The 19,972-nt window shown below is 39.7% G+C and overlaps 4 protein-coding genes across 4 annotated transcripts; 2 read left to right on the forward strand and 2 right to left on the reverse strand.

The window, feature by feature from the left end:
- Nucleotides 1–4,507: 4,507 nt before the first annotated feature.
- On the reverse strand, nucleotides 4,508–4,952 carry MELLADRAFT_57404 (uncharacterized protein; the record flags this gene model as incomplete). The annotated part of the gene is made up of 1 exon (XM_007415408.1): nucleotides 4,508–4,952. The coding sequence occupies one exon, from the start codon at nucleotides 4,943–4,945 to the stop codon at nucleotides 4,739–4,741; it is 207 nt and encodes a 68-aa protein (XP_007415470.1).
- A 3,508-nt stretch (nucleotides 4,953–8,460) lies between these two features.
- On the forward strand, nucleotides 8,461–9,950 carry MELLADRAFT_92536 (uncharacterized protein; the record flags this gene model as incomplete). Its single annotated transcript, XM_007415304.1, has 3 exons — nucleotides 8,461–8,888; nucleotides 8,955–9,023; nucleotides 9,101–9,950. 3 exons carry the CDS (start codon nucleotides 8,461–8,463, stop codon nucleotides 9,948–9,950), a joined length of 1,347 nt encoding a protein of 448 aa, XP_007415366.1.
- Nucleotides 9,951–12,300: 2,350 nt separating this feature from the next.
- On the forward strand, nucleotides 12,301–14,228 carry MELLADRAFT_73006 (uncharacterized protein; the record flags this gene model as incomplete). Its single annotated transcript, XM_007415305.1, is given in 7 exon segments — nucleotides 12,301–12,387; nucleotides 12,483–12,521; nucleotides 12,634–12,710; nucleotides 12,822–13,192; nucleotides 13,291–13,785; nucleotides 13,874–14,168; nucleotides 14,179–14,228. 6 exon segments carry the CDS (start codon nucleotides 12,329–12,331, stop codon nucleotides 13,904–13,906), a joined length of 1,074 nt encoding a protein of 357 aa, XP_007415367.1.
- Nucleotides 14,229–15,104: 876 nt separating this feature from the next.
- On the reverse strand, nucleotides 15,105–16,168 carry MELLADRAFT_92538 (uncharacterized protein; the record flags this gene model as incomplete). Its single annotated transcript, XM_007415407.1, has 3 exons — nucleotides 15,105–15,278; nucleotides 15,360–15,578; nucleotides 15,674–16,168. 3 exons carry the CDS (start codon nucleotides 16,166–16,168, stop codon nucleotides 15,105–15,107), a joined length of 888 nt encoding a protein of 295 aa, XP_007415469.1.
- Nucleotides 16,169–19,972: the final 3,804 nt, after the last annotated feature.

A 19,972-nucleotide genomic window follows, 5' to 3' on the forward strand; every position in this document is an offset into this window, starting at 1 on the left:
TAATTCGATTCTGTAGGCTTTCAACAATCAATTGACGAAAACGAACTTTTCAATCTTTCTCGACCATCCATCAAATCAAAGAAATCAAATTAAACTTTTCAATCTTTCTCGACCATCCATCAAATTAAACAAATCAGTCATGTAGACTTCAAGCTTATCAAACAAATCAAATCAAACAAATCAAATCAAACAAATCAAATTAAACAAATCAAATCAAACAAATCAAATCAGTCATCTAGACTCAAGATTCCTTTTTAAATCTTCTTTCCATCCCCTTTTAGTTTCTTTTTTATGAACTGAGTTCAAGTCCATTTTTATGTATTCCTTTTTCTTTTCTTACTTCTCAAGTTGATTGGACTGAGTCCATTTTTATGTATTCCTTTTTCTTTTCTTACTTCTCAAGTTGATTGGACTGAGTTCAACTCATGTAACTTGTATTTGTATTCTCCTGTGTTGAACCAAGTACAAGGTTATTGATTGTGTACATTGTTTGTTTCTTCCTCTGTTCCTCAAGTTGTTTTTTATGAAAGTTCAATGAAATCAATCGTTCAAAGGATTGGACTTGCAAAATCCTCACTCTCTTTTACCGTATTATAAACTTGTCTTTGACGAGGAAATTGTAGAGAAATCTCAAATGAGAAATTGAAGATGCTCATGATAGAAGAAAATAAAACCTGTGCGAGTTGATTGACACATAAGAAACATGATTTTCATATAACTTGACATCTTCCAACAGAACAACATGTGAGTAGATACAAAAGAAACAGGGATTCGACTTTTATTTGAATTATTTGAATTGAAAGTTTCATAAAAACGTATGTACTATTGAATAACATTGACTTCAATCTGAGAGAATTTCATCACCTGTAGATTATCCAAAAGCTTTGTTAGGTGAAATCAAAATCAAATAAGAAAGAATACAAAACTGATCATAACTTACACTTTAAATACGAGGATCCACAATTGGCAGGCCACCACTTTTCCAGTTGTAAGATACAGCCCAGTCCCGTACCTTGTCCCTTTTTGAACGACCTCTTTCTTGTGCACTTAAATCCACAGGTGCTTCAAAATCATCCATACCAGCATTATCATGATTATTACCTTCTGTAATTGGCTCCGTCAAGTCATCCCATGCATTTCCAAGATTGGCCAGCATGTTGTGAAGGATAGCACAACATTTGATCCAATCGAGTATATGATTCATATGTTCCTTTTTGTCTAATGCAAGCCGAAGTCCTTGAAGCGAGGCCCAGCGACCCTTCAAGATTCCAATACAGTGTTCATTACGAACACGGGCTTTTGCCACGCACCAATTAAATTCGCGATTCCTATCAATCTGAGCAGCTGGTCCTTTGTAAGAAGGAACCACAGTTTCGGATGCAACATATGCTGAATCAGCAACAAGATACTCACCTACGATTACGAAGAAATTCATCAGCCCAAGATAAAGACAAAAAGAATACACAAAAGAAGAAGACTGTACACACCCGGTGAGAAATACTTGTCTGGGTTTCCTGCCAAGTCGCTCTTTCCATAGACCATACTATCGCAGCAAGAGCCAGGCCAGCCGCCATAAAGATAAGTGATGCGCCGATCGCAATCACAAATTACTTGCACATTGATCGAATAATCATGTTTTCTATCGAAGAAAACTTCACCATCTTGTCCAGGCCTTTGATACAAAGGGATTGTGGTTCCATCCACAAATCCAACACATCCAGGAAAGCCATCTTGCTTTAAAACTGATGAGATTCCCTTTCGTCGATCAGCTGATGGCCAAGCCAGATAATGGCCACCTCTATCGATTATGGCCTTTATGACTCGGCGGGTACACTTGATGACCTGACCACGGCTAACCTTGTAGTTACGTGAGAACCGGCCTACTGACGCTCCATTTCCGTTACTGCCTAATCGTTCGAGAGTTATAGCAAGCTGTTGTTTGAGTGGAGGTGGTGGGTTATTGCTGGTTGAAATGAAGCTGGGATGGTCCTTAATCAAGTCCCTCAGTGCTTCGAATCCTTCAGGAGTGGTCCGCATTGCTTGTCGAAAGTCTTTGCGGCATTCACGTAGCATATCATTTAAGTTGAATGGAGAGGCGTGAGGTGCTTTGAATCTGGGAACAAGGTATCGAGTTTTGCTGACCCAAGTAAGTAGCTCGGCAAGTTCATTCTCTTGATTGAAATTCTGATCATAGAGCTCGGCCTCTTCTGGATCGTCCGGATATAAGAGCTGGCCATCGGTAGGAAAGTCTGGCTCTTCGTCATCATACACCGCAAAGTCGTTCATCGAGTCTAGATGTTCCCAGACACAGGCAAGGGTGAGATCTCGAATCATCTGAGCCCGTTGGGAAAGACGCATGTTGGAATTTGGATTGATTGAAAAGAAACCAGGCGAATTGGTGGTTTGAGTCTGATCACACAAGCATCGATTGGTTAGTATTTTGAGTATCAACCATCAAAGAGAGGAAAAATTACTTACATAAATCAGCTCTTTCAGTATGTTCTCCTTCAAACGGTGATCTGAAGTGGGACAAATGCCCCTGGCATTCGTAGCGTGAAGCCAACAATGTGTGGGACACTCAACACCAACAGCAGGTCAAACGTTGAATCAGGTGTTTCTGAGGGAAAGGTCAAACAGTATCGTATCGAAATGAAGTGTAGGATGTTCGACCGTCGAATCGGGTGTTTCGGAGGGACAAGTCGAACAGTATCGTATCGAAATGAGGGGTAGGGAAGGTGAGAGGTGATCGATTTGTGGAGATGGTTCGGAGCCAGGCGCGGAGTGTTGAATTTGGGCCTGTGGTACCAAGCCCTGTACAAGTAGTAGCATAGTCTTGTAGCGGGGTTAGATATCACATTTCAATTTCGAATCTTCTAGAAACACCTTTAAAAAATGTATTTCATCGATCTTCAACACATTTTATTCCATTTTTTCTGATTTCAACCTTTTGAAAACTGTATCTTTGCTTCAAAGTTTGTTTTTTATAGACCAACCTGACTTATATTTAGGTACTTTTGTGGACTGATCACGCATTTTATAAGCACCAAGCAGACTTAAAAAGTGGCTCGAGTTGCCTATAATCTTAGCTCAATTTTTTTAACTTGAACCCCACTATTCCTGTTTCAAATAAATCCATCAACCAATCATTGATTCATTCTTGACTATACTCAATCCGCTTCAAAAATGAGGCATAAATCAATTATACATCCTTTTGAGGAGTTCCCCCAGGTTGAGTGAAACATGTGTTAGAAGTGTGCCAGCTTATCAAGAAGCAGAGGATCACCCCCAAAAAATTCATGCATTGTTAATTCTTAGCTGACAAACTGGTGTCCAAGCAAAGGATTTGGGTTGGTATTCCTCTTGGAATGTGGTTTTGAGCCTTTGGAAAACTATGAGCCAACAGCCCAGAGGCAATCAATTGTGGAAGAGTTTCATTCTTGATGAAGTGAGTACTCGCCACCCATCATGAAATCAATTCATGGGGCTACTGGACAGAGTTTGGAAATCTATCATTGAAACTGATTTCCAAACAGCAGTTTTTAACCACACATTATGAGCTGCTTTTTGTAATGTTAGTTGCCCAGCAATAAAAAACCATTCCCTAACTGGTGTTCAGCCAGCCATCTTGGAAATGGTTACAAGGGGTGTGTGGTGTACCACCATGACTCAGGACATACAAAATATAGGTTTATCCAAATGTCTTCTACAGTCATGCTACAGTTACATTGTAAAATGCCTCAGACTTGTGGAGCACATAGAGGGAGGATTTGTTGAGTTCCTTGAGTATTTTACAGCTCTATGCTTTCTAGATCAGAGACAAAGGAAAACATTTTTGGCCACAAAACTTTCAAAATTAAGAGTGCAGGTTTTACCAGCCAAATTAAAGAAAATTAAGAGTGCAGGTTTTACCAGCCAAATTAAAGAAACCATGCCAAAGTGTGCTTGGTTGCCATAAGTCCCTTGTTGCACTAAAAGTGTGCAAAAAGCAGTGGGGGACTTTGTTGAATTTAGCTGCGCAATGGATTTGCTTGATTGGTGACATGACTGAAACTTGGCTTCCCAAAATATATAAATCATGTATACAACATATATCCCTGGGAATTTGGCAACAATCCAGTGATGAATTCAGAATATGAAATTAAATTTTCAAAGACATCATTGTCTGAGACAAATTGAACCAATGGGATTTGAAAGATAATTTTGCTTCCTGTGATATTTGTTGAAAACTCGGGACCCTAAGCTTATCTAAAAATTCATTGTTGATCTCGGAGCATCATTTTGAATTCAAATTGATTGGTGGACTTGTTTTGGTGCATGTTTTTCACATGCTGGTAAATGGGAAGAGCTGTTTACCAAATTACCTTTTCTTTATTAAACTCAAACATATCTTGTTTTAGAAAGAACAATCCCCTTTACCATCAGTTGATTCATTCACATTTTATCGGCGTGCAACTTAGCTGACATCCTGAGTCTCACAGGACATTTCATCCATTTTTTGTATGCAAGAGCCAATCTAGAATCATTGTGACATTTCCCAATAACAACCCCCATGCGAGCTTTTGCCATCACATCATAGCAGAATCAGGGGTATGAAGAGGGAAAAGGAGGATAATTGAGTGTACAATCAGTCAAAGACGACAAGCATCACAAACACATGAAAACATACACCACGGAACATGGATTTGTTTCCCAAAGCAGGACAATGACGCTAGCAGCATACAAGGGACTATCCAAACAGTTATTGGCATTGCACAAAACTTCCTTGCGCGCACGTGGGCGGAGAATAAGGGCTAGTTGAGGGGTGGCTTATTTCTACGCAGGTGGGGAGATTCCCAGCGCATGCGACATAGCTTCCACCACCACATTGTGGTGTCGCATCGCAGACCGTAGTATGCTCAGGTGTGCTTAATACATGGCAGCACTTTGGCGCGAGGTGTTTTGCCATTGTACCCAACGCCAACGCGAGCAGAAATAGAAAGTATCTCCCGAGCTAGATTGTGCAAAAGACATGAACAATTGAGCTATACATTTTCCATGGCACTACATGAAAATAGGCTCACCATTCTTGAGATCAGTTTATTTTGAAGAAGTTTTTGGTCAAAGGACAATTGAAAGTTGAAGATCTTGCGGTCGTTCAGCGAAATACAAATAAATTAGCACATTCAAAACGGAAAATAAGATCCCAAGAAACAAACCACTCACTTGTGCGAGAAACGGTTTTAGCAAGTTGCAAAAAGATCCTACAGATGATAATTTTTACGGTGTCCTATAGAGCGAAAGAAGTCCAAGTGGAGATGATCTCATTAGAATTCACGATGAGTAAATGACCAGGAGAAGGGTAAGAGGGATGGTGCATACAAAATATGTGATGGTCCAAGTGGCTGGGGAAGGTCTCCAAGACTGAGGAAGTCTCAGTATTTATACCTGTGTCCCCCGCCAGATCCACTCGCGATCAAGTCTCGTCATCAAAGCCGGCTCTGAAGCGGTGCCAGTGTGTCGGCTGTATCCATCCACAGTCTAATCACCCTATAAATCGAATCAAATATGGGTCGTGTCTCTATGGGTTTGAATGAAGTCTCTGATAGTCAGCTTTCACAGCCACTGTCTACCGTGCAGATTTCTCATGGCGATTTGAGACAAAAAATCGCTTCCTATCGGTATCAGACATCCTCCCAACAGCGCCTCAAATGCTAGCTTAGAAAGAATTGCACATATGAGCGAGCGAAACTCTGCGAGACTGAAACCTATTCACAAGTGATCCGATAAGATCAGAATAGATTGCACTGTGTATATGAGCTTGTGTGATACGTTACATTATGTCCTGATATGGAGTCAGAGGGATGCCAGGCGATAGACCAATTGCTTGATCCCCACGCGACCTGTGGCGCAGCTAGACATTTGGTTTTCCGAATGGATGTCGTTTGTGTTGGTGTGAGATTTCATCATCTACCACAGCCACTTTCCACCACGCCTGTTTGGCTCCTGGCTATCTCGACTTTTAAAGAAAGGCGATGCCGGATTCATCCATCGACATTGATCCTCTCAACAAGCTGAACCTACCATCGAGTCAGAAGTATGACTGGCCACAATGGGAGTACATAGCTTGATTGGTCACGCACCACCCACTCAGTTCCTTGAAAAGTATAAACCGCGCTATATGCCCAGAACAGCCCCACGACTACCTGGCATTGGTGGCGATGCTGTGATGTATTTGGCCTTTTGATGCCATATCCATATTGATTCATTCACTTAGGGAGATTTATGCTTGGGTTACTCGCACGCAGTTCCGATGTCGACAAGGGGACCCTGGAGAGCCCATATATACCCCCTAATTAGTAGGTATGTAGGAATCGTGCTTTTTTGGTAAAAAGTGTCCACAATTTCCAAGCAAGAATTTGAAAATTTTGGTCCAAAAGATTGGCCAATGAGCCTCACTTATCATCTCGCCCTCGGGGTATGCCTAACATTTGAAAAAAACATCATTCTTATATGTACGAGCAATGTGAGTAGGAAAAGTCTGAAGCAGTGCTGGCACCACCATCCGCAACCAAGTGTCAGTATTGAACCTCTATGCCATGGAATGATCATCGATATGCACATGTTTGTGAATATAGAGGTACTAAGCTTGCGGCACTCTCTTTGTAAATCGAAGATGCCTGCCAGTGCGGGACTCCTTCCACGCGGGCTGCAATCTGACTTGGCATCGAAATCTGAAAAGGACGATTCCCTAAGAAAACCTCAACCAAATTGTATTTGGGGATATTTTTTCTTCCCTAAAGCTGTTCGATTGGACTTGAAATTCTTCATATCAGAAGTCAATCCAATTTCAAACCTCAATTTCAGAAATGCAAAGATTCTTATTGCCAAGGACGCAAACAAAAAAATCAAGCAATCAAGAATTACAATCACATTTTTTCGTTGAAGGGAAACTTTTTAACATTTCTAAATGAAGGGAAAGAGAGACAGAAAACAAAAACCAAAATCAAGTAAAGAAAATGAGAGTGAAATCCAAAACCTTCAAAGTTTTCGAAGAAAAATGGTAAATTGAGAAAACACAACAAAAAACACCGAGAACCGAATTGTAAACAAAACACATTGAAATTTGAAAAACCCAAAAAAACCAAAAAGCATACAAGTGATCACTTGAGATATCAAAAATATGCAAAAAAAAGAAATCATGATACTTGTTCGCGAAGAATACGAGGATCTGTCTGGTTTTGGCATTGGAAACCAACGAAAATGAGGTTCCTAAGCATGATCATGTGATGCGGAATCTGTTTGACCAAAGATTGCTTCTGCGATAAATGTAGTTCATCATTATGACTTTTGACCAGCTTTCAATTAACATTTTTTTGGCCGAGTGACTTAAAGTAGCTGCAACACCACTCATCAAGAAATAAAGTGGATTGTGGTTTGATTCGAGAGCCAAAGGTCTTGATTGTTGCGATGTAGTTGAATGAATGATGTCAGTGGGATCCTTGCAATTGCCCGCATTGCAATGATATCATTTTTTTGCCCATCTGGCAATGAGAAAGTTGTTTTTTGATGAGACGCTAGAGTTCGGTCACATCTCCATCGTTCCTGGAAACAATCCAATGAGTTTAGTTTTGAGTCTTTGTTGATGTTGATCAAACAAGACTTGATCATTTGATAAGGTCTGAGCACAATGTCGAGCAGAATTCTTGATTAACTTTTAGCCATCTTTAAGCTGCCGTTATTTGCAGGACTATCATTTGAGTCCGGTTCATGCGCTACAAAGTCAAAAGTTCAGCGTGCATAAGAAAAGACTTATGCGCGTCTTGATGAAATCGACCGGTGAAGGTCATGCAAACGTGTCCTCAATCACTCAAAAGGACCTCTGCCTGATGATGAAGGATAATAGACTCATCCTCCAAACCTCACACCTTGGCTCGTGCACCTTTCGTACACTCACAAACTTCTTGCTCGACCTTTTTGCGCTCTTACTTTTGCACTCTCACCTCGAACCATTTCCTCCAATATCTGCTCTTCACAACGCTCTAAAAATCTTTTCCTGCGCTACTTCATCCCTTAAGCCCTGAAAACATACCTCTCATCCCCATCATCAGCCGAACGTTCACCGCTCAAAGATGTCCTTTAATGCACAATTTAATCCGGATATGTTCCTTGAACCCCAGTACCACCAACCGTAAGTTGTCCGTCCCTTGTTACCTGACAATGATCAGCCAATCTTCCATCTGAAGGGAGGAGAGGAGGCATGACTTGAATTCCCACAACACGAGTTGTATTTTCACCGTCCCCCGTCACTCACAACACAATCACTGAGGACGTGTTAAGTTATTGATATATTGTCTTCTTTTCTTCTGGGCTCTCAGTCTTCTGAGTGGGCTGTCTGATCACACGCGATCTCAGCGTTCTTCCATTGGCAGTCAAGGTTCATCAGAGTTGGCCACCTTGGATTATTTACCTTTGTCCGACTACATGCTAGCATCGCCATCTCAAAATCTCTATCCAACCCAGCCTACTCAGCTTAATTGGGAACCTTCAACTTCCGACAATCTCTTGAACACCGAGGCTTGGACCAATTCCTTTAACTTGATTGGCTTCAATCCATCGGACCTTATGGAAAGCGCTTTTCAGGATTTAAACGATCCTGTTGGACCTCTAGAGGTTGAGCATCATCAACCCCCGCCAGTCGAAGATTATTCGAATACTGTGTCATTGCCAACCGAACAAGTAAAAGAGAGCCCGGCCCCTACGAGTGTGAAACGGAAAAGGTCTGCGAGCTACGAAAGCGCCGACGAGAGCTCGCCAAACTCGCCAAATGCTGCCAAGATATTCGCATGCGTACTAGATGCTGAATGTTTTGAGAAATTCAGTCGTGTCGAACACCTGGCTCGACATGAGAGGTGTGTTATCTTGTTTGCAATGTGACCTTGCATACGTTCTGAATTTGTTTGGTTCATCTTTTATAGGAAGCATACAAAGGAGAAACCATTTGAATGCCATTGCCTCAAGGCATTCACTCGCTTAGACAATTGGAGGTGAGAGCTATTTAACTTGTAGACGTGATCACAAGTTCTTTCCTTTACTGATGAAGTCTTCATTCTTTTCTAATTAGGCAACACAAGAACACTGTCCATAAACATCTTGTTGTGGAAAATGCCAAGACTGAAAAAAGTCTAGTAGAGGTTCAAAAAGAATTGAGAAGGATGAACAAGTTGAGAAAAGCAACGATAATGGCTGCAACCAAACAAGCGAAACTGGATGCCATGAAGCAAGCTGAACGCGAACACGAATGTCAACCCAAAGCTAAGAAGCCTTCGCTGGCACCTCTAGTCTTCAGCGGTCCATCAACAGAACGGGTTCAGCAAAAGTCTCCTGTTACAATCCAATCAACTCCTTTGGTACCATCGGCTGTCGGAGGAAACCAAGCGTCAACGTTGGACAATTCGAATATCACCACTGATTATTCGAGTATCTTCACCAGTTCAACGATGCCATCTTCCGACATTGGTTTCAGGAATTCAGACTTTACACCTCATCACGCCAACTCTTCTTCTCTAAGTGACTTTTCGACTAGTCCATTCACAACTCCAATGGACATAAGTCGTGTGATTCCATTTGGGGATATGTCACAATCTCTTTCAGATTCTGCTCCTCCGCTTACCAATTTCCAAACTTTATTAGAACCCTTCAGTTTCTTCTCCAATTCACCAGACCCTACTTCTTTTCCTCCTTTAGTTCAACCTTTTCTATCTCAAAGTTCTATGATGCCTTTGACTGGAGATGAGCTGCCTAATGTAGCTTACCAATCAAATTCAAACTCTGGACTTTCAAATCAATTTCATCTTGTGGAATATGATTATCCTTATGATATAACAAACTTGAATACTTCACTTTATCCTTCATCTTTACCATCTTTTCCTAGTTTACCTGTAGGTTATATACATCAAGGATCTAATTTGTAAATCAGTTTCTATGTTATATGTTGCATCTTAGTCACTTTTGAAATTCTTATTATCATTATTTTGTATAATTCTCAATTAAATCATTTATGATCTTGGATCCAAGTAAAGCAATCCTTGGTTTTCTCTGTTTTCTTGTTTTTTTTTCGTCATTCATAAATCTCTTGTATTACGCAATCAAATTTACCATTTTCCGTTCATGAAACTTAGTTTTGAGAACCTTGCCGTCCTCGGATCCTATAACTATCTAGGGTCTCTATGCATATAGTTAGGCAACAAGGCAACAAAGTGCTCTGGAATCAGGAGGGTGTTTAAGTTTGTTGGAATTAATAGGGAATTTATCCTATCAAGATGAAGAAAGGTTGAACAATTGGTACTATAATCCATGTTGAATACTACTAAGCACTAGGGGCTCATCTCTTTGCATCTGTTTCAAAGTTTCATTTGTGAACTGTTTGCTTAGATCTTGAGTATATTTTATACACCTAACACTACACCAAATGACATCTTTTCCCGGGGGTCTAGAAAATCAGTGCACAAATAGAAAAATATGGGTAGAGTACTTTTCTATGCCCATAAAGATAAACTCCTATATGCCTCTACAAACCTTTCTGTTCTATACCCACAGATAACAATCTTTCTATACCCATGTAAAATACATTTAAATCTGTACTAAAATCCTTCTCAAGCCTCATCCAGTACAATCCTGTAGAAGTGCCGACTCAAGATATTGTCACGGTGTTGGTGAATGCAACATATCCAGGCAGCATTAGAATTGAAGATGACAGCCAGTTGAGTACACCCTGTGCAACAGTGCAACTTCTCTACACAGATCAAAATCTGTCTACACAGGATGAAAAGCAGGCAACCCATCCAGTCAATGCAACCTATCCAAGTCTCATTGCCGGTGGTCAGTGGAACCTGTGTAGTAGGCAACATGTCAAGGTAGGATTGACAGTGTCTTGTAACAGGCCCGGGCAGTCTCAAGTGGTGGCTTGTGGTGATTGCCACATAGAGCCCTTTTCTCATAACCAACACCATCTCCTCTTTATGTATGATTTGTGCACAGCTATACCAGCCTTTTGGCATATTTTGACATACATGTATAGTATAAAAGTTACCTGATAGCCATTTTTTCAGATTTGTGAGGAAAAAGTTAAAAAATTCTACTCAGATATCTCCCTTGCAGTCTTATACTAGAAGCTCACATTGTGCTCTGCAGACTTTTAAAGTATAGAAAATTGAAGGCTCATATATCCTTGATAAGAACAGATGATGGACACCATTTCATTTTCACAATCACATCTGTGGGCCATCTTTTGTATCAATATTCCTGGAATATGATTCATCCATATATATATATATATGTTAAATAATTGAATCAAACAGATATAATTGAGTTGAAAGAACTTAAGACTGAAACACATATAAGAGAATATGCAGGATGAATGAAACCCATCAATTTCTCAAAAATAACAAGACTTGCATATTACTCATTGATTATAAACCTGATCTTAAATTGTTCAGACTTCAATAGAGATTTGAGAACAACATTTATTCATCAATGGTTTTGTTCAATCTCACTCATTTTCTCTTTCATCAAATCAAACTTGAATCCTTTTGAGAGGTTGACTGGAAACTTCCTAAAGTTATCTTCTCTTCTCAGACTCAGCTCATGTAAGCAAAATGTATTTCCTTCAACTTCTAAAGAAAGGATTGCTGACTCCCTGGATCATAGCCAATCATGAGAAAATCAACTTCCAGAGAAAAAGGAGTTGCTTAAAGTTATATCTAATGGTATTGACTTCACTGATGGGGTATCTCATTTTGCAGCTTTATCTTCAATTGCCTCAGAGTCAAAACAAATCTTGACTATGAATCTTTTCATTCTTTTCTACACCTGTGATCAAAAGACTAAAGAGGGTCACTTGGTGAAGTGAAAGATGTGCATGAGGAAGACCATAACTGAGACTATAGAGACATAAGCAAGTTTTTAACATTTTATGGAATAAATTTTCAACTACACCCAATTTTCTTCAATCTTATCGGTGTAGCCTCATGAGGCTACCAGTGAAAGAAGATTTTGTAAATTTTGGCCTACAGGCATTGTGCGTTCATCCAAATGATGAAAGTTGAAGTGTGATGAAATCAATAGCCTTGCTGCCTCCTGAGTTCTCATTGAACTGTATGTCGGACTTGAAGGCAAAAGCTCGGGCTAGCTGACCCGATCAGGAGCTTATCAGACCGAAGCCCTTCGGGTCCGACCGACTGGTAACTTGATTTACCATTTCGAGAGAAACATCATTGACTGCTTTTTACATCGCATACATACCAACTTCACTCCCAAGAAATCAACTCAAACCATTCCACTTCAAGAATTCATGGCTGGATTAACCAAAATTGTATTTGTGGGTAACTTACCCTACTCACATTCGGATGAGTAAGTCTTTCTGTGTTCATCTTCGTAATCCAATCTCTACAATTTTATAAATGATGATCTGACCATTTTCTGTAATCTCGTTTGGTTTTGCTTAGACTACAGAAACAACTTGAAGATGTTTTCAGTACAGTCGGGTACGCATTTATCATTTTGGTTGCTAGTCTCAGGCGAATCTGTCAAGGTCTTATTTTAATACGAACCCATCAAACTGACTTTGATTTCAAATCACTTTCTTTTTCCATTCAGTTTGGTATCAAATTTTAGAATTGCTTTTGAAAAAGAGACAGGAAAACCTCGAGGATTTGGTTTTTGTGAATATTTTGGTGAGTTTTCCGGATTTGTTAGTTTCTGAATAAGAAAATCAAGCAAGTTATATACGAGAACAATGTTTAGTGACTTATCTCTTGATCTATATTCAATCCTTTCGAATTTAGACACACAAACGGCCGAATCAGCTATTCGTAATCTCCAAGGAATCGAAATCGGAGGTAGAGCATTACGATTAGACTTTGCTGATGTAGGTAATCACGATACCAGGGAAGCTGGTGGTCGACCTCCGCCTCCAAAAGGTCGACGTGGTGCTGCTATGGCACAAGCCAATCGTGATGAATTTGGTGGTGGTGGTGGTGGTGGTGGACGAGGTCCAATGGGTAATGGAAACGGTCAAGGACCCATAGGTGGATTACCTCCTGATCTACCGCGAGGTCAACCCTTGGTGGCAGGACAGGCGGCCACTGATCAAATCTCTCAGACCTTGGCAGCAATCCCTCCCGGTCAATTGGCCGAGATCACTGGTCAAATGAAGGTATATTGATGCTCATCTCTTTAAACTCGGTCTATGTCTCGATTTGTAGATGTATAAACTGATCATTCTTTGATCGCTTGGATTCTTCTGATTCGTAGCAATTAGTAGCTACAGCACCGGATCAAGCTAGGCAACTCCTCACGGCCAATCCACAATTGACTTATGCACTTTTTCAGGCAATGTTGATGATGGGAATTGTAGATGCTTCGGTCCTGACTCGTATGCTAGCCCCAGCACCTGCTATCCCGCAGCCCCAGCAGCATGCAGCGCCTATATCCCATCAACCAAATCGAATGGCCAACATGAACGCTGGTTTTGGTACGCCAACCTATCCAACCCAGATGCGACCCAACTTGCCTGTACAACCGGCTACTTCATATAGCAACCCAGCACCACAGGTGGTACCTAATTATGGTGTCATACCTCAAGCTGCACCTGTACCGGCTCCTGCACCTGTACCAGCTCAACCACAACAGCCTCCATTATCAGCAGCAGCGGCTCAACAAGCTCAATTAATCCAACAAGTTCTTTCACTCACTCCTCAACAGATCGATGCTCTAGCTCCCGAACACCGGAATACAATATTGCAAATTGTGAGTCTCCCAGACTAAATTATCAACCTATCCATACTTCTTCACTGATATTCTTCATCTCACCTAAATTTCACTTTGAATCAATTAGCGACAACAAGCACTAGGAAATTTAGCACGATAAATCTATTTCTTCATCAGCCTACCTATGTGTTTTGTTTTGTTTTTGTTTTTTTTATGTTCGGTTCTGAAATAAAAGTTTGATATCCTCTATAACCCATCAATTCTTGATATTTTTTTTGTCTCGTGTGTCGAAAATCATCGAAATAGGATGAGATAAACAGTGATTTTGAGTCATGATCAAATGTATCATTTGTGTTTAGATTCATTTTTGTTAATGATTATTATACAAATTGAAGTAAATCAGTACTTGTTATTGCTTTATTCTTTTTCAATACTGTTGATTTATCTGATATTGCTTTGAGATGTCATAAAAAATGAACCAAGGAGAGGTAGAATTTTGAAGAATGAAGCATAAGTTGTGACTCAATTCAAGATTATTCTCTCTCAGTCATAGTACAAGTCTCCGATTGAAGTAAAATGTAAACAGAGGACGAAAAAATGGCAAAAGCAAATTGCCCGTTGCCAGATTTGAACTAGCGACCTCGGCATGACACAAGGTGTACAAGTGCCGCGCAATAACGACTATGCTAAACGGGCCATACAGCTCTACAGAAAAAAGGAACCACGATTTGAGTGGCCAACCCTTATTTTGAAGCCTTTCAGTTAACTGAATCAAATTTCATGCAACAAAAACCTGAAGAGATCAATTTCATCACATTTTAAATGTTCTCTGTCACATACAAGGAAAACAAGATGGGTTTGATTTCCTTGAATCTTCAATTCCGAGTCCTCTTAGACTGAGACATTTACGATGCAAAAAGAATTCTCCAAAAGGATCTTTTTAATTTAAAACATGATGATTACATTAATTTATTGAGATCTTCAATTTACAGATACACTTCAACTTTTGTTTATATACAATTCTTATTATTGTTATGATGATGATTATCTTTTTTTCTTGGATGATGAGAAATAGATTAAGAAATGATTAGGATCTAAGGATTTGTATTATGTATATATAGAAATGAATAAATTAATTAATGATAAGGGTTGCTAAATTAAGGGGTAAACAGATGATGATTAGAAGGATATACGTATATATATATATTATATGTTATATGAGATATAAAAGTTTTTCACACCGAATTGATTATCAAGAAGAATTCTTTTTCAAAAATAATTCTGGTTTATTTTGTTGTTATACAAAAATCTCAAGAAATGTGATTTTGTTTTGTTTTGTTTTCTGTTGGATTCGATTTTCATGAATTTGAAAAGTTTTGAATCGAATGGTTTTGATGGATTTGAATGTTTTGAATGTTTTGAGTGGTTTGATTTGTAAAGACATTTGAACACTTAATACTGATATGTTGATAGTGATCATTTTCCATCGAATGATGATCAGGTCTTTGATAAAGACGTTTGTTTTGATGTGACTAAGAACCAAAAAAAGAAATCGATCATTAGAATAAGATTAAGAAAGATGAATGAAAAGATTAAGGATCGAATCTACTTACGAGACTTGAATCAGATAAGTCAGATGAACTAGAAGAAGCAGATGAATGTAGTGAAGTTGAAGATGAAGATGCAGAACCAGACCCAGAGGCAGATGTAGAAGAAGAAGAAGTAGGTGATTTTGAAAGCTCTGATTTTCTTGGTGCATCTCTACAGGTATTTGTTAAACCGTGAATGACACATCTTGGACATGGTCTCGAATCAGCGCATCCTTTACACGCCTTTAAAAATTCGAACAAACCATAAAGTCAGTGATCAGAGAAGTCTATTCTTTGGGTTTTTTCTGATGGATTATTTTGAGGTGCATACAACATACCTTTTGACAATTTTGACAAGCTCTTTTAACTTGTTTACGTTTTGGTCTATTAAGTATAGATTTTGATGAGAGTTTGTAGTTGGATTGATTCGGATGAAGTTGATTTGAAAGTCGATTTAGATTGGACCTAGATTGATGGTACGAATCATGTTCAATGAAATGTTGATTTAGAATCTGATGATGGTGTTGATTTGTGATTTGAAGAGGTTGATTGATTTTATTTTGATTAGAATCAGACTGAGGGAAATAAAGATAATTTAGATTGGGATTAGGTTCGAATGATTTTAAAGGTGGTAAAGTGAGATCAATTGACGATAAGGGATTGGAATTAAGAGATTGACCATCAACTTCTTGAAGAAGTGATTGGATGGATGGTAAATTGATGGGAAATTGTGATCGAGAGTGATGATGATGATGATGATGAGGATGAGGATAAGAACTTATGAGATGATATGGATGATGGTGATGATGATAATTATGAATTGAAGGATACATTTTGAAAAGAAACTCAGAAAGAATAATCGAAAGAAAGAAAGAAAGAAAGATGAATGAGATTTAGAAGTGAAGATTGAATTCGAATCCCAAGTTCCAAATCAAAGTAGCAATGGCATTCTTGATTCTTGATTCGAATGAGATCAAGAATCCCAAGCATTTTAAAGTACAAGGATCTCATATTCGATTTGACTTGATTGGATTTGATTGAAGTGATCGATGGTGATTTAAGAAAGCTTCTTATTGAACTTCATTTCGATTTTCTTATAAACTTTACTCAACTCGAATTCTAATCTTTCACAAACACAGATAGACAATAGTCAAGACTTGATTGCCTCCACTTCTGACTGTTTAGTAAATCTTATATTTGACGAAAACACTCTGAACAAGTCAAGGTGGTCACTGGTCGAATTTGCAGCATAGAGACTTGTTTACAGAATTATCACATCAGATCAGCTGATTCGATCAGATCAGACTGACATTTTCAATCTCAGACGATTAACACTACAATCTTCTCTCTTATCCCTTCTCAATTCTTGGTCTTCTTCGATTATGTACACACTAACCAATCCTAATTTAACCATGCAGCTGTGCAAGTCTTCTTCCTTCAACTCATCACTTCATTTTCATATTTTCATCTCATCTCATTCTCATTTTAGTCTCAGTCTGTCTCTCAAATCTCATTCTTATCATCTTTGGTTCTTTAACTCAATCTACAATCCTTTACTGGCTATACAACTTCTACTCAACCTTCTTTGTGCGTCGATTTCCCCTTCTTAGATCGTTTTTAAATTCATCTCAGATATCACAAATGCAATCCAATTACTCATACTAATGATCCTAAACGCGTCCTCATTGCCGAACTCCAAGCCCGTTTAGCATAGTCGTTATTGCGCGGCACTTGTACCCGAGTTTCACCTTCAACGCAATGCCGAGGTCGCTAGTTCAAATCTGGCAACGGGCAGTTTATTTTTATTGCATTCCCCTTTTCAATTGCTTCGTCGACCGCGTCACGCCGGCAGCATGGAACCCGGAGGGGGAAAAGTAGAAACGTGAGATACGTAGCGTACCGTCACCGTGGAGTGAGGCTGTGATGATATACGGATGATATGTAGAAGCGAAAGAGTTTCATTGGCTTTGTGATGGAATTCGAACTTTAATGTGGAGTATGGAATGGAGTTTTGGTGGGATTGAGGCTGAGCTCGGTGTTACAAGTACACAAAGATGACAACATCAAAAGTTCCGACCCTTCGATCGATTTGCTGTAGTCAGTTTCAGTGTCACGATCATCACTGTCTTTGCCGTGACACGACACAACTTCAAAAAGCTTGGCCACCTTGAACTTCACCCCATCATTCTCGCTACACTCTCACAAGCAATTTCTTACCATTAACATCAACCAAAAAGGAACCTGAAATAACCAAACAACTTTCGATCATTCGAACCAGACTCCAAGAATGGTGCGTCATCTCCTGCACCTCACGGTTTATCGATTCTAACACAAATCACTTCATTCTGTGTTCCTCAGGCAGTAGGAAAACCAAGGTAGGAATGTCTTATTAATATTTTGCGAAATGATAAACTTACCTTGACTAATGAATATGATGACTTCATCAGAACTCTACAGAAGAAAGAAGAAAAGTACGCAGAAGCTCTCAAGAAAGGCACTCATATCAAACCAGCTTATCGGGATCTAAAGGTTCTTTGATTCTTAATTCATACCGCCGATTTCGATACTAAGCAGAAAGATATCCAAAGCTCGAGAATACTGATTTCCAACGAATCATCTTATTTCGAATCTCTTCTTCAACATGAGTATATAGAAACCTAGCCCGGTTCCACCTTATGTAATTTACGGTTTGTTAACAATTCTTGGTGGTGGTGGTGAGTGTTTTGGTTTTTTCTTGGATCTTATGCTAGAGCTATCAAACTTCAAGTCACTTATATATATCGTTCAACTCAAATCGCTGACTTGATTCTTGACTTTTGACTTCTTAAGTTGTCTTTGAGTTACTCAAATTTATTTTCTAGATCCTAAATTCCAACTCGATTTGTTTTTCTTCAACACTCCACTCGATTTGCTATCCTACATTGACTTTGATTTGATTCTTCATTGAGTCTGCTTTACTACCTATCAAATCTGATATTAAATCAGTATCATTGCTCACCGAAGGCGTCTGACTTATCTCTCGGAAGATTTATCTCCAAAAATCACGCACACGTACCCACCAGGCCTCATTTTTCCTGGTATACGTGTTTCATTCCTTTAGATGGTATTTGTATCAACTGGTTGAAGATGGGAATACATATAACACGGACCGTTCAAAGTGCCGGACTCGAGATCAACCACATAGACTTGCTTATGTAGCGTTTTGTTTAGCTTGATGATGTGTTTGTATGGATGTCAGGGTGTCTTGTGAGCTTGTACATAGGTTGCAGCAATTGAACAAAACTTGAGATTGGTAGGCAATGTGCCTTACGTTTAAGCAATGCCAAAATAACATCTGCTTGCAATCATCAACATCATGCTGGTATAAACTTATCAGAGTCCACCCCACACTTTGATAAGTTTGATGTCTGTGGGTGCCGGGTTTGATGGTTTACTTCCGTCTACAAACACTTGATTGCCAAGCTCAAGCCAAGTCCCTATGGCCGTCGAGGCACTGTGTTCAGTATCAGCCCCGCCCGGTCAAGACCCACATTGCGGATTCCGGAACATTACGGACATTAACATGTGCACCTCCTTCCAAAGAGCATCACTCTTCCATTTCACACCCGTATGCGAAGACTTTCGATCAAGGCTGTGTTCCCTGTCGTTCCAGAATTGAAGCTATACGACTCCGTCGAGTCACTTTACACCGTCAAGCTTCTATCATGGAACTTGTGTATCCGGTATGTACTCTTTCCTCGATGTAGTAGGTGGGTCACCTTGATTCTTCTAGGTAGATCGTGGCGCTGCGATATGAGTCAGAGGGAGTCTGAGGAGTAACTCGTATCACCTAGCTGATGATCAGCTTTGGCTTCTATTTAATGACTCTTCATTGCTGATCACCATCCTCTTTTCAAAGCATCGCATCTCGCATAATTTGAACAAACCTGGCTTCCTTGAAATCATCATCATTACATCGTATCATGGCTTACAACGATTATCTCTTTGTAGCTTCATCGCCTCGCACTATGATCAGCTCCGATTTGCACGATCATTATATCCTTTCCATCTCCCAGTTAGTCACTGATCTCATCATGATCTACGAAGCATCGATCATATCTCGAAGCAAGTCTGCACGCTCCTCGAAATCATCAACATGGACATTCGAACTTGTCTTTCCTTCATGTTTTCGTTCCAATCCTTATCGGATTATCACAATCAGCCTACCTTTAATCGTTTCATCATATCCTTCTTACTGATCGAGTCGGTCAGCCTGTCAATACTTTCCATATTCAAAAGTGGCCTTCAGACCTCTTCGTTTGGAGTTGGATTGATGCTTATTGATCTCGTCAACCGATGTCGCAGAATTGCTACCAGGTGTATCCCCGTTAAGGCCTTAATCCGTACTGGAATCCAACTAGACATGCTCCCCTAGTCTAAAGGTAGGGCGTTGGACTTCTAACTACGGTTGGCATCCAAAGATTGCGGGTTCGACCCCCGCGGGGAGTGTTGCGTAGGCTCAGATGAGCTCGAAAACTTTTTGATCCCCTTTTACGGGTCCTGTGTTCAACTTTTGACTATTACTCACAGTTTCAATTGCAAGAAAATCAGTGGTGTCGGTCTCGGAAAGATTCTGCAGAGCTTCATGCATTTTGATT

Source organism: Melampsora larici-populina (genome assembly GCF_000204055.1).
Source record: "Melampsora larici-populina 98AG31 unplaced genomic scaffold MELLAscaffold_50, whole genome shotgun sequence".
Lineage (NCBI taxonomy): Eukaryota > Fungi > Basidiomycota > Pucciniomycetes > Pucciniales > Melampsoraceae > Melampsora > Melampsora laricis-populina.